The 14,892-nt window shown below is 39.9% G+C and overlaps 1 protein-coding gene across 6 annotated transcripts in view; it reads right to left on the minus strand.

Moving 5' to 3' along the window:
• LOC148851384 (RNase L inhibitor protein-like protein) overlaps nucleotides 1-14,892 on the minus strand; it is a 46,822-nt gene that overhangs the window by 20,265 nt on the left and 11,665 nt on the right. For all 6 annotated transcript variants that reach the window (XM_088946661.1, XM_088946657.1, XM_088946658.1 and 3 more), the window contains one exon: nucleotides 2,468-2,604. In XM_088946661.1, the coding sequence (XP_088802787.1) occupies nucleotides 2,468-2,604 (137 nt within the window). The remainder of the gene's footprint in view (nucleotides 1-2,467; nucleotides 2,605-14,892) is intronic.

A 14,892-nucleotide genomic window follows, 5' to 3' on the forward strand; every position in this document is an offset into this window, starting at 1 on the left:
GATCGAGCTCTTCTCTTCTCTCTTCCCTTCTCTTCTTCTCTCACCTTCTTCCATAAACTCCTAGGTTTCCACAAATGTAGTATCAAGACATAGAATACAGGTTTGGAAGAGGAACTACATCTCTCTTGAGGGTCGTATTACTTTAGTAAAGGTTGCTCTAGCAAATCGTCTAGTTTACTTTATCTCGGTCTTTAGAATGTCACAAAGGGAGGTTTTGAAGGTAGAGAAAATTATGAGGGATTTCTTGTGGAAGCCTAGGGAGGGAAGGAAAGACAATGTGGTTAGGTGGGAAGTTGTGTTTGCACCTCACGCCTCTTTGTGGGGAGTATGTTATATGTCTACTTTTAGTTAATAAAACTGCTATTATCTATCAAAAAAATACAGGTAATGGAACAGGTCATGTGGCATCAGATATTCAGAAGGTGACAACATCTAAGATCTCCACACTATTTAATAGATCTCCAATGTTAAAATCGGGTAAAGGTCCCAAAAAATCAAAATGAAGACTATAGAGGAAAAATTAAATCAGGAAGCCCACCTCTGAATAACAGCAAAGATGATTTGACAGCACATTTCAGTAATTTAGATCAGTGCCACAAAGATACGATAATATCTTTTTAGAATAACCTATTATCCTGCTTATTGAAGCTTTATTTTCTTGAGAGACTTAATTTCCCAAGGATATTTTAATCTGAAAACCATAAGCATTAACAAATCTTGAAGTTCTCTAAGTATTCCAATAATTCATTTTCTCATGAAACATTAAATGTTCTTGATAACACAGATTTTCAAGGCAGTGTGAGATCTGAAGCCCACCTCCTCTCACTGTCCTGCATCATATTCTATTTTTCTCTAAAATTTGGGAGATCAAACAGAGGTGAATAGAAGGATAACTGTTGGCCAAGCTGCAAAGTGCAAAACTATCAAAGAATATTGGATGGTGAATAGAGATTTTTGTATTTGTCGGGCACATTTTGAGGAAAGAGTAGCATGGCGGGGATAACTCTTGCTTTTGTATTTTATTCTTGGACTTTTTTTGATAGATATACTTTCTATATTTTTTTCGTCATTAATCTGCTCCAATCAGCTATTAATAAAATATAGTTTTTTTTCGGCTCTCCCATCAGTTACAAAATAATTACAGAATGGTTTTCATGGTTATATATATCTAGCGTTCTAGCTTGATACTTATTTTCTTCGCTTCAAATAACAGATAGCATTGGAACTAGTGCCTAAAAGGCTGTAAAATAGCAGAGTAATCATGTTAAACCTATCTCTTTGTAAGAGTGGGGAAGGAAGATAGGCAGCAATTAATAGATGACCAATTAAGTATATGCAGATAAGATATGCATATGGTAAGCTGAACTTAAGAAAACTCATGGTTGCAACTTGCTATGGTGTCTGTCAAGTGTCAACCAATTCCTCTAAACGTCCAGCAGGAGGAGAAAAACATTTTTAATTCTACAACTAGACCAGTGTTTTAAAAGTGCAAGGCGCAAAAAAGGTGCAGGAGTCAATTTGCGCCTGAGGCGCAAGGCAAGGTGCATGCCTTTTTAAGCAAGGCATAAAAAATAACAAAAATAAATAAAAGCCAAAAAATCAAAAAAATCAAAAAATTATTAAACATAAAATTAATAAAAATAAAAACTTATGTTTTAAAATAAATGTTTTAAAAAACCTTTTATCTAAAATTAAAATACATAAATATAACATGTAACACATATTCAACTAGCTAATGTGATGTAAAACATATTACATTCCTGATTCTACGAGCCGCCTTTGTGTCACGCCCCTCGAGGCAAGCCCAAACAAGTCCATGTCAGGTCTTAAATTCTTAGTTCTCACACAAAAAACAATTATTTTATAGTTTTAATTGCTTTTTAAGAAGATATTTTATTAGGATGAATGAATGAACAACGTTACCAAATAGGGCTGTGCCTAGGACAACAAATAATGATCTTATAGTTTTAATTGCATTTTAAGAAGATATTTTATTAGGATGAATGAATGAACAACATTACCAAACACTAGACACAAAAAAAAAGCGTCAAATTTTCAAAAGGCGCACGCCTGGGCTGAGACGCAAATTGCACTAGGCGTGCGCCTTTTGAAAGGGCTACGCCTAGGACCTGGGCGAGGCACCTACCCTAAAATGCACCTCTCTTGTGCACCTAGGCGCGCCTTTTAAATCACTGAACTAGACACACATGCACACATACATGTCATTAACCAAACACCCATGGAGAACCCATCTTTTATAAAACAATTGTTTTCTTCTCTCTTTTACATGAATAAATGCAACATAGGACCCAAGACAAGTAACAACAGAAGGAAAGAGAAAAATGTCTAAAATTCCGAATCTGCAAATGGAGGCAACAGATGCACATACATGAAATAGATGTTTGTGAATTATCTAGAAATAGAAAAAGAAAGACAAAAATTGAAAAAGGTAGTTAAGGATTCATACAAAGACGAGGAGCAGCACAACGAAGCTTCACAAAAGGTACATCACTCAAACGTGCCCATGAACAATCCACCACAGCCAATCCTTTTCTCCTTATTAAGACAAGGTCCTCTTTTGAGATGCATTGCCTTCCAACAGGACTGCCACATGGAAGATAGGCATAAGATTAATTACAGGTAGAACCTTATGAGGACCATCTTTAAAAATTAAATCTCCTGTTTCTTGGAAGGAATTAGTTAATAGGTTATAAAAAAAGAAATAATGGGATTGATGAAGAATTAAAATAGTTGCAAGAGAGGGTCAACAGACTTTATTCTCTTCTTATGTAGTCTTTTCTGTATTTTGTAGGTACCATGGATATCTTAGTTTATTTTTACTTTCAGTAAGTAGGGTCTAGGTATGAGAATGTGTCCATTAATCTTTCTTTTGTGTTGCTTTAACTTATCCTGGAGATTGAATAACTCTTTTGACAAGTTTTCATTTTTATTCTTTTTTTTCATTTTCTTTTCTAAGGTGTTATAAGAACACCACAGTCTTTTTTCTGGCACTCCTCCACCCTAAAGAAAACATGTAAATAATTGTTACCTTTTGGTTGAAGAAGAGAATGAAGAATTGAAATCATTGTAGTTCTCATGATCATGTGATATTACCCCTGGGAGTTATTTCTACTTCTACATGTGATACCTAGAATTCCCAGAGTAAGAGAAATCAAATCTCTCTCAGCGACCACTTTGATTAAGACCTAATTCTACTTTTTAGATTATTCCAAAAGTTTACTCAAGTTTCCTCTTTTCCTGCATAACCAGGGAAAATCTCAGTTCAGCCAATGAAAACATTAATTTTCCCCATAACCATTCCAAATACAGGCCCAGATAACCTAGCCTACTTCAGTCATAAACTGAAACCTTAATGTCCAACAGCCCTAGGTTACCTCAGTTTTCCCAGGCCTGTACCATGTCAGGAGTTCTACCATATTAGAGTTACGAGACTATCCATGAATATGGTATTAATGGTCACATGCTCACCAGACTGTCCAATCAGGTATGCTGCACCTGAAGATATACAATTAAAGATAATGTCCATGGCCAGGACAACTCAGTTGGATTTATTAGGATTAAACAACCCCCTATGATAGGCCAAATAATTGATTGACTTCCTTCAGGTCCTTGTGTATAGTAGGGACATCAGACTATGATAACAATATAAGTAGCTAAACCCCATTAAAAGATTAAATTCCACCTAATAGAAGGAATAGTAGAGTACTTAATCTTCTCCTAATGCTGCAGGGTAGCTTCTAAATGACACTAGACTAGGCCACTAGGGTTAGTTGGTTTTGTACCATTTGGCTTCATTTGAATAAAATTCTACTTTTTCTCCTCCCCTCCCAAAAAAAAAAAGGTTAACAAGACAGGCTCTTTGATTTCATGGATCACTACTTGCGATTGAGGTCATGGTGCTACATGGACCTAGTTCACAATTGATCCATTTAGTTTGCTCAAGGAGAAGTGGAGAACAAAGGATGGCAAATAGACCCATGAATGTTTAAGGAAAGTTGTATCAGTTAAATGCTTAGTCCATCAACTGAAAAGAGAAAGATCGTAAGTATCAGATATGCTATTGCATACATTGGATGACATGAAATCCAAAAAGATGTATGCTAAATTTTGTATTTTATCATAAACACAGAAAATAGTATCTTAATAGCCCCGGAATATGGCAGACAAATTAATATAAATGCCAAGCTTGACAAAATGTCAATGAGGACAAAACTTTGCAGGGATGCAAATAACTCTTGAAAATAAAGGGGAAAAAGGTTCTTGGAACATGCAAGTTTAGCCAACTAAACCCATAAAAGATCTAAATGCATGAGAGATGCCAGTAAGTTGGACATGCCAGGATCATTTCAAGCCAAGTTACACCACAAACAGGGGGTTCACCCCTCCCCCGGCTTGCACTTCAAAGGTTGTTTTGGAGAACCCCCTGTTTAAAAGCCCTATAGTCCAATCTTCTGCGGAACTTAGTGCAGACCACTTGGAGCCTGGTATGTTGCACCAATCCTCTTTGGTTCTTATTTGTGATTCGGTTAATCCCCCCCTCTCTCCTTTTGTTTTGTCTGTCCAGCCAGAAGGTATTTCCAGGTCCTGTCCTGCAGCAGCCATTCCTAGTGATTCAGTGGAAGTAACAGAAGAGATAGGGGATGTTGAGGCTGGAGAAGAGTCTAAGGAGGATGGGCAGTGAATCTGGGAATTAATAGTGATCCTTTTCAAGCAGTTGGCAGAGGTGGAAATGCATTCCAGGTTGGGATCAGAAGAAGGGGCTGAACTTCCAGGGGCTAAATCTATGGAAAAGAAGAGGGAGATTAATAAGAATGGTGCTGGAGCTAAAAAGGCAATTAAAAATTTAGCAGGGATAAGAAAAAAGGACAAGAAGTAACTCAGACAAAAGATCCGGGGAGAGAGAGACTTCTAGAAGAAGAAAAAAGCAGATGAATGAAGTCGAAAGACTTTAAGTGTGGTGTGGATTATGAAAGAGGAGGCACAGGAAGGAAGGAAAGAAAGTTGGGTTAAATTAAGCTGAATCTTTGGGCCTTTTTGTTTATATTTCCATGAAGATAATCAGTTGGAATGTAAGGGGATTGGGGAGCTCAAGAAAAAGAAGTGTAATTAGGAAGTCCTTAGGAAAGAGAAGCCGACCACTGTCTTAATTCAAGAGTCAAAGCTGGCAGAGGTGGATGGAAGATGGGTGAGGAGTGTATGGTCAGCTAGAGGGTTAAGTTGGGCCTAGGCGTTTATACAATCATGGGGAGCATCAGGAGGCATCATTAGTCCATTACAATATGGAAGAATGAAGAGGTGGACGGTACTGAAGAAATTGGCAATTTTATGATAACAATCAAATTGAGAAGGAAAGAGGATGGCTTTGAGTGGGCCTTAACCAATATTTATGAACATAACTCATATAGGGAAAGGTATATTTTTGGGAGGGGCTTGCAGCCATTAGGGGTCTTTGGAACGGCCTATGGTGTTTAGGAGGCGATTTCAATGTCATAAGAGTCCTAAATGAGACTACCAATCCAAACCATAGGGTCACCTCTAGCATGAAAAAGTTCAACCTTTTTGTGGACTCATATGAGCTGAGAGAGCTACCCATGTTGCAAGAAAATTTCACTTGGTCCAATTTCCAAGAACCCCTGTGTTGTAAATTAGATAGATTCTCATTCTCTTTAGATTGGGAATCTACTTGGAGGGGACTGGTAGTAAGGGCTCTCCCTAGACCTACTTCAAATCATTGTCCAGTTAGGTTATCCCAAGAAAATTGAGGTGGAGTTTTGTCCTTTCCGGTTTGAAAACATGTGGTTGCTTCATCCTAATTTTATCAAAAAGGTTTAATTGTGGTGGGAAGAAGACCAAGTGGAATTCAGGTGGAAAGGGTACAAGTTTTATAAAAAGCTACAGGCCCGGAAAGCTAGGATCAATCAAAGCCTGGAATAAGGAGGAATTTGGGAGAGTGGAAGAAAGAAAGGAGTGGATTGCCAAAAGGATTCAAGAAATTGATGTAGGTGAGGCAGAGAGAAGATTGACAGTAGGAGAGAGGGAAGTGCGTTGGAAGCTGAAACAGGAGTTGGAGGAAATCATTAGGAAAAAGGAGATATGTTGGAGACAAAAATCTAGGTGTAAGTGGCTGAAGGAGGGAGATGGGAATACCAAATTTTTTTATACTCTAGCAATGGAAAGAAGAGGAATTTTGTGGGGAGGCTGGAATGGAATGGGAAAGTGATTACAAGTGAAGAGGAGATAGCAAGAGCTTTTGTGGATTTCAAATCCATTTATGACAGCCCAAGAAGAGAGAGAGAGAGAGAAAGAAAGAGAGAGAGAGAGAGAGAGAGAGAGAAGAGAAGAAAAGAATTTTGAGGTCCAAGAAGTAAAAAATGTTGTTTTTTCAATAGAAAGATCTAAATTCCCAAGCCCCGATGGTTTCACAGTGGCCTTTTAACAAGATTGCTAAGATATTATAAGAGGTAAGATAAATTCGAGTCCAATGCTATTTTTATAGCTTTGATTCCTAAAAAGGTCAATACAAATCACCCAAAGGATTTTAAGCCCATAAGCCTAATTGGTAGCATGGATAAGGTAATCTCAAAGGTTTAGCAGAAAGAATCAAAAAGGTACCACCATCCTTGATTTCTCCGAACCAAGGGGCATTTGTGTCAGGAAGACAAATTATTGATCAGATCCTTATTGCCAATGAGTGTGGGTTACAGAAAAAGACAAGGGGAAAAGGGTCTGATTTGCAAAGTCGACTTAGAGAAGGCCTATGATTTGGTGGATTGGGGTTTTTTACTAGAAGTATTGAAAATTAGAGGTTTTGGAGAGAGGCGGTGTGATTAGGTTAAGGATTGTGTCTCTTCATGCCTTTATTCCATTCTTCCCGGAAAAAAAAGGTTTAAGACAAGGGGACCCTCTTTCCCCTTTCCTTTTCACCCTAATAGTTGATGCTTTGAGTGTCCAGATTACTGAGCTAATGCTAGAAACTTGTTTAGAGGGTGGAGAGTAAGGAGGGAGGAAAAAGTTGTTACCCACCTTCAATTTGGTGATGACTTAATTCTTTTTTGTGAAGGAAATCTGGAGGAGTTGGAAAATCTAAAGGTGTTGGTAAAGAATTTTGAAAAGGTCTCCAACTTGAGAGTAAATTGGAATAAAAGTTGTGTAGTTGGAGTTAATAAGCAAGAAGTAGAGGTGGCATCTTTGGAAAGATCTCTAGGTTGTAAGGCAAGTGATTGGCCTCTTAAGTATCTAGGCTTACCTTTGGGAGGAAACCCGATGTCAGATAGCTTTCGGTACCCAGTTTTGGAATGATTCTCAAAGAGACTAGCGGGATGGAAAAGAAACTACATCTCGTTAGGGGGCAGAATCACTCTAATTAAGTCAACACTAGCAAATTTGCCAATGTATTTTTTTGTCAACCTTCAAATTGCCTGTTAAGATTGCAAACTAGATTGAAAAAACAATGAGAGATTTTCTATGGGAACCCGGTGATTCTAAAAAGGATCATACAGTAAAGTGGGAAGTGGCGTCTAGAAAGAAAGACAAGAGAGAGCTTAGGGATTGGAAAATATCAAATTAAGAAACACAGCATTGTTAGGCAAAGAGTTATGGAGGTTTCCTAAGGAGCAAGAAAGCTTACTGCACAAGGTGATAAAAAGTAGTCATGGAATGGCAGCAAATGGATGGAATGTTGGAATCGATCCTAGGGCTTCGCACTTTTCCCTGTGGAAAGACATTGCTGGTGTCGTGCTTGTCTTCTCTCCTTTCATCAGGAATGATGCCTGCATCAGCAATAAGATTCTTTTTTGGGAGGACTTGTGGATTGGGGAATCTACCCTTAAGGATAGATTCAGAACTTGTATTCCCTTTCAAATTATCTCTTCTTTTCGTGTTTCTGGGAATTCTTGGGTTTGGCAGATCTTTTTCCTCTTCTATACTCAGTTTTGAAAAATCAAAGAGATTTTTCAAATTATCGTTGATTTCTTTCTGTTACGGCTGTTGCAAGTGGATGATTAGTTGTGTTGATGTGGCCTCCTCTTGTAAAACTGATTAACTGCTTTCTGTTGGTATGTTCCAGTAGTCTTTACAATCCCCCCTTCCTTTAGAGCGACCTTGCCCTCAAGGTCTAATGTGGGAAAATTTGATTGCAGATCTAAATAGGAGTCCAAGGTTGCATCCTGTTGTGCGGATTATTTAATTGTTATTTTATAGTTGTTGTTAGTGGGTTGTCAGCTTAAGATGTTGTTAGTCAGTTAGTTTCTTTCTTTCTTATTAGTTTGTTTCTAGGGAGTGCCACCAGGGGCATACTTGTAATCTCCCATTCCTCTTATATTAAGTTAATATAAATAACTAAATTAGCGGCAGCCAAAAGTAGTTGGTTTTTTTGTCTCTCAATCATATCTTCCACTTCTTCTCTTTCTCTCCATGAATGATTACATGGTATCAAAGCAAGGTTCTGGGCTATAAAGAAATCGGTCTCTCCCATCTGAACCTGCTTCGTCCTCTTTTCTTCTTTGATTTATTGGACATGGAAGACAGAGAAACCCTAGCAGACTACTTGTGGCTCTTCCTTTGGGTTCTTCCTTGGTCGTAATATCAAGGAGACCTTGGTAGAAGAAGGGCGATGCAGAAAAAGACTCCCTTTCTTATCTGTTCGATGCTGTGAAGTTAGTTTCTGGTTGGCATCTTCGTACAGGTGTTGGACAGGGTATGTGTTCTTGTTTTTTTTATGGCCAATGGTGTGAAGGCCTTATTTCTTGGTTTTATACCTTTGCTTGGATGCTGGATTGTTAGATTGCACCGGACTGCTAGTATACTATTCTAACAACTGGTGTTGGACTGATTACTGGCTGTTTTCATGACTGAACCATCACTAGGTTGATTTCAGCAATTTTTTTTTTTGTTTTTTTTCCACATTCCAGAAGTAAATTCCTTGAGGGTTGATATTATGATTGTGGTTGTTGTGTAGTTGTATGGGATTTGGTTGATTCAGCAGTACTCTATGGCAAACTATGATTCAACTTCATCGGGGGTTACACTGACCCACAACACAGCTGGTATGGGAAGTGAAAACATGATGTTTCCCATACCCATTACCCCTTTAAATGGTCTAAACTACCTGGAGTGGGCTAAAAGTGTAAAACTTTATGTAACGGCAAGGGGAAAAGCTGGTTACATAAATGTAAGGGTGAAAGAACCCAAGAGTGAGACAACTGAACATGATAGGTGGGACCAAGAAAACAGTATGGTGATGTCATGGCTCCTTGCAGCAATGGAACCTGATGTGAAGAAGAACTTTATGTGGGCAGACACCGCTAGTGAGATTTGGGAACAGGCCAAAACTACTTATTCTGAGCAAAGGCATTATGCCAAGGTTTACCAATTGCAAGCTGAATCCTCAACCTGTAAACAGGGAAATCATAGTTTGTCTTCCTATTGTTCAGCCCTTACTTCCGTATGGAAAGAATTGGATCATTATCAGGCTATATATTGGAAACATGATGACGATGCTAAGGCCTACAGGAAGCTGGTTTCTCAACAGCGTGTGTTTGCCTTCTTGTTGGGACTGAACCCTGCCTATGAACCCTTGAGAGTTCAAATCTTAAGAAGCAAAGAGTTGTCGTCGGTTCACGAGGTATATGCTCTTGTTCAATCGGAAGAAAGTAGGCGGAGTGTGATGGTTACAACCGAGGGGGAGCAACAAGTTGCTTTGGCTGCAATGAGTAATAACAACATGGGGAAGAAAAGTGACACCAAGAAGGCTGATATAAAGACAAGTTGTTTTGTACCCACTATCGGCGCTCACGGCATACACGTGACACATGTTGGGACATTCACGGGAAACCCAAGTGGGCAGTGAAGAATCAAGAACAGGGTAAAGGGCAAGGTCAGAAGAAGATGAACACAGCACATAATGCAGCACATGTGGCAACCCAAGATACTCAGGTAGTCGGTACTACCCGGAACCACCTTACTAATTCTAACCCCAAGGAAGATATAACGAATTCCTTCAGAGACCACCTGGAGTCATATGGTAAGGCTTTGCGACATATGGATAGTTCAGTCACTGGTACTCCTACTTCATTTGCATTTACATCAAGTAATGCGGCTTCTGCATTCCATGTCACTACTACCACTGGTTCCCCTTGGATCATTGACTCAAGGGCCTCTAACCACAAGACCGGTAAGCCGAACTTGTTTCAGACTTGTAGCCTTTTGAAAGGAAGGGATAAAGTGAGGCTTGCAGATGGATCATTCTCTTCCATTGCAGGCCAAGGATCAATCTCTTCCCCATGACCTTAACCTGAATTATGTATTGCATGTCCCCCAACTTCCTATAAATTTGCTTTCAATTAGTAGTATCACAAGCTCTTTAAATTGTAGTGTAACATTTTTTCCTGGTTCATGTGTTTTTTCAGGATCTAACTTCTGGGAGGACAATTGGTAGAGGGAGCCTAGTGGATAGTCTCTACATTCTCGACAACAAAGCTAGTCTCTCGGTGTCATCCTCAAAGTCACATAGTTAATCAAATAAGAGTCGAACGTTGTTGTGGCATAGTCGGTTAGGTCATGTTTCTTTTGAAATAGTAAAGTCTTTGTTTCTGGTTTTATTTAAGTCATGTTCAATGTCAAAATTCCAATGTCAAACATGCCAATTAAGCAAATAACGCAGAACAACTTTTCACTCAAATAATAAAAGATCAATTGTTCCTTTTCATGTTGTGTATTCTGATGTATGGGGGCAAACTACTATAATCTCTTAGGGCAGATATAAGTACTTTATCACATTGATCGATGACTACTCTCGCTATACATGGGTATTCCCTATGCGTAGTAGAGACAAAGTTCCAAAGATTGTAAAGACTTCCAAAGGATTGTATTTACGCAATTCCATCTTAAAATACAGATCTTCCAATCCAACAATGCAAAAGAATATTTCCATGGTGAAATCAATGAGTTCTTTGCCTCCCACGGATCTATTCATAGGAGCTCATGCGCAAGAACACCACAACAAAATGGTGTTGCAGAAAGAAAAAACAGACACCTCCTTGAGGTAGCTCACGGAATGATGTTACACATGAATGTTCCAAAAAGGTTTTGGATTTGGATGGATGCTATACTTACAACTGCTTATGCCATCAATCACATGCCCTCTAGAGTGCTGAACTACATAACCCTCATCAGTTGTTGTTTCCTCAGTCCCCTTTATTTTCCATTCCCATGAGAGTTTTTGGTTGCCATGCCTTTGTCCATGATTTGTCTCCGTCTCGAGGTAAGTTAAACCCTCGGTCCATTCCTTGTATCTTTCAGGGGTATCCCTCCTCTCAAAATGGGTATTGGTGCTTTGATCCCGTTAGTCATAAGTTTTTTGTGTCTATGGATGTGTCCTTTGAGTCTAAACCATTCTTCCTTGCTTCTCCTCAAGGGGAGAGTAGTAGTGTGGAAGAGGAGAACCAGGTTCAGGTCCGCCAAGTCTCTCTTCCTTCCATTCCAGACCTTGCTCCCTTTCGTGTCTTCGAACGTACACACCGTAGAGATCAACAATGTGATAGAGATGTGGAGCATCCAAACATTGAGCAACCGACACTGTTAAACTCCCAAGAGGTAGGTCCAATCCCTATTGCACCTACTGATACCCCTACTCCTACTGTGGATGACCTTGACATTCCTATTGCTCAAAGAAAGGGAGTCGGGTCATGCACTACCAAACACCCCATTACCCAGTATGTCTCCTATGATCACATTTCCCCCTCATACCGAGCCTTTCTATCCGTAGTTGATTGCATCCATGTTCCCAGAAATGTTGCAGAAGCCTTAAAATGCCCCGAATGGACAGATGCCATGAAGGAGGAGATTAATGCTCTTCATAAAAATCAAATTTGTGAATTGGTGGATCTTCCAAGGGGGAAAGACCCCGTGGGGTGTAAGTGGGTGTTTACAGTTAAACACAAGGCAGACGGGACAGTTGAAAGGTACAAAGCAAGATTAGTAGCCAAAAGGTACACTCAAGTGTACGGGGTTGACTATGATGAGACTTTTGCTCCAGTAGCTAAGATGAACTCAATTAGGGTTCTCCTGTCATTAGTTGCTAACCTTGACTGGGAATTGCATCAACTGGACATAAAAAATGCTTTTTTAAATGGTGACCTAGAGGAGGAAGTATACATGGTTCAACCCCCTGGATTATGTGCCAAGGGAAGTGAAAATAAGGTGTGCAAGCTGAGAAAGTCTCTTTATGGTTTAAAACAATCTCCTAGAGCTTGATTCAATATGTTTCACATGGCAGTTCAGTAGGTAGGCTTCAAACAATGTCAGTCTGATCATACACTCTTTGTGAAGAGATGTCAGGAACATGTTGTTGTATTGATAGTGTATGTGGATGATATCATCATTACAGAAAATTGGAGTTCAAAAATATAAAAATTGAAACAAATCCTTGCATCTAAATTTGAAGTGAAAGATTTAGGTCACCTGAAGTATTTCCTTGGAATTGAACTCGCCCGCTCAGAAAGGGGTATCTTCATTTCTCAAAGGAAATACACCCTTGATCTATTACAAGACACAGGCAAACTAGGTGCAAGGCCAGCAAATACTCCCATGGATGTTGATCACAAGTTGGGTGACTATGATGGTGAACCTCTGAAAGATGTGAAACAGTTCCAACGGTTTGTGGGAAAGCTGATTTACTTGTCCATGACTCGTCCAGACAATGCCTATTCAGTTGGGGTTCTAAGCCAATTCATGCATTCTCCTAAGAAACCACACATGGAGGCAGTAGAGAGAGTTCTTAGATACTTAAAAAAGTATCCCGAAACATGTCCACTATTCAGTAAGACATAATCACCTAAAGGTGGAAGTCTTTACAGATGCTAATTGGGCAGGTGCTGTGGATGATAGAAAAGTCCACGAGTGGGTATTGCACATTTGTGGGAGGAAACCTAGTGACATGAAAAAGCAAGAAACAAAGTGTGGTAGCAAGGTCAAGTGCTGAAGCTGAATATAGAGCTATGGCACATGGGGTGGCTGAAGTCCTTTGGCTAAAAAATCTTCTAGGGGAGCTTGGAGTTGTTGTTCATAATCCTATGTCTCTTTACTATGACAACAAGGCAGCCATAAACATCGCCAGCAACCCTGTCCTACATGAGAGGACCAAGCACACTGAGGTGGACAAACACTTCTTATGGGAATAATTGGAAAAAAAAGGGAAATTTGCATCCCTTATGTCAACTCCAAGGAACAACTCGCTGATGTTCTCACAAAAGGGCTTCCATACTCGCGGCACAATGAGTTATTTGATAAGTTGGGCATGATAGACATATTCAGCCCAACTTGAGGGGGAGTGTTGTAAGGATTATTTAATTGTTATTTTATAGTTGTTGTTAGTGGGTTGTCATCTTAAGATGTTGTCAGTCATTTAGTTTCTTTCTTTCTTATTAGTTTGTTTCTAGGTAGTGCCACCAGGGGCATACTTGTAATCTCCCATTCCTTTTATATTAAGTTAATATAAATAACTAAACTGGCAGCTGCCAAAAGTAGTTGGTTTTTTTGTCTCTCAATCATATCTTCCTCTTCTTCTCTTTCTCTCCCTCTCGTCTCTCTCTCCCCATGAATGATTACACATCCTCTTCTGGGAGTTTAGATCAAACAACTAATGCTTCTGGTATGACTCTTCCACCCCGGTGCACCCATCTGAAATCAATGATGCGGGCTGGCCCAATCTGCACTTGTCCTTCTTCTGAAAATGTGGTTAGGGTCGCACTTGTAATGACTCCTGACTTCGGCCCTTTCTTCAGTAAGGAGATATGGAATACAGGGTGCAATTTTGATGTTGCCGGAAGGTCCAGCTTGTAGGCCACTGACCCTATTCTCTCAAGGATTTTAAATGGTCTAAAATGGCGCGGGCTGAGTTTGTTCCACTGTAAGCTTGCAACTGAAATCTGTCTGAAAGGTTGTAATTTGAGTGATGTTTATCATAGGTGTGCTTCATCCATTGTTGTGCCTGTAAGAGATGATGTCTCAGTTCCTTTAACACCTTATCTCGTTGTGTTAGTTGTTCTTCTACGGTCGCTACTGTGGTGGTCCCTTTTTCATAAGGAAGTAGAGGGGGAGGGTCCCGACCATATAGAGCTCTGAAGGGTGTCATCCCAGCGGCGCTATGGAAAGTGGTGTTGTACCACCATTCGGTCCAGTGGATCCACTTCACCCATTGTCTTGGTCGATCTCCCGCGAAGCATCTCAAATATGTTTCGAGACTCTTGTTAACCGCCTTTGTCTGTCCATCAGATTGGGGGTGGTAGCTAGTTGACTTGAACAGTTTAACCCCGTGCAGGCAAAAAAGCTCAGCCCAGAAACGGCTCATAAAAATAGGGTCCCTGTCTGATACAATTGAGCTGGGGAGCCCATGTAGGCGCACAATTTCCCGAAGGAACAATTCAGCAACTGTGATTGTTGTAAATGGGTGTGATAGAGGTAGGAAATGACTGTATTTCGTCAATCTATCCACTACCACAAGGATAACTGTTTTGCCGGCAAAAATGGGTAATCCTGTGATGAAATCCACTGATATATCATCCTAGACTTGTGTTGGTATTGGGAGTGGTTGCAAGAGGTCTGCTAGTGTTGTAGTGGCCGACTTGTTTTGTTGGCATACTGCACACCCGGCTATGAAGTTCTGGATAGATGTACACATGCCTTTTCGATGGAATTGTGTGGCGATGCACTTTTGTGTTCGTAGGATGCCGGAGTGGCCACCTGTGGATGAGGCATGGAATAATTCCAGGAGATTCCTGAGATGAGCAGAATCTGTCGGAATTTCCATGCATCCTTTGAAGAAGAGTAGATCATTCTTAATGGTGTACCCGGGGTGTCGTGAGGGATTTTCCA

This window comes from Nelumbo lutea, chromosome 5, assembly GCF_056320005.1.
Source record: "Nelumbo lutea isolate HS-2025 chromosome 5, American lotus-T2T, whole genome shotgun sequence".
Classification (NCBI taxonomy): domain Eukaryota; kingdom Viridiplantae; phylum Streptophyta; class Magnoliopsida; order Proteales; family Nelumbonaceae; genus Nelumbo; species Nelumbo lutea.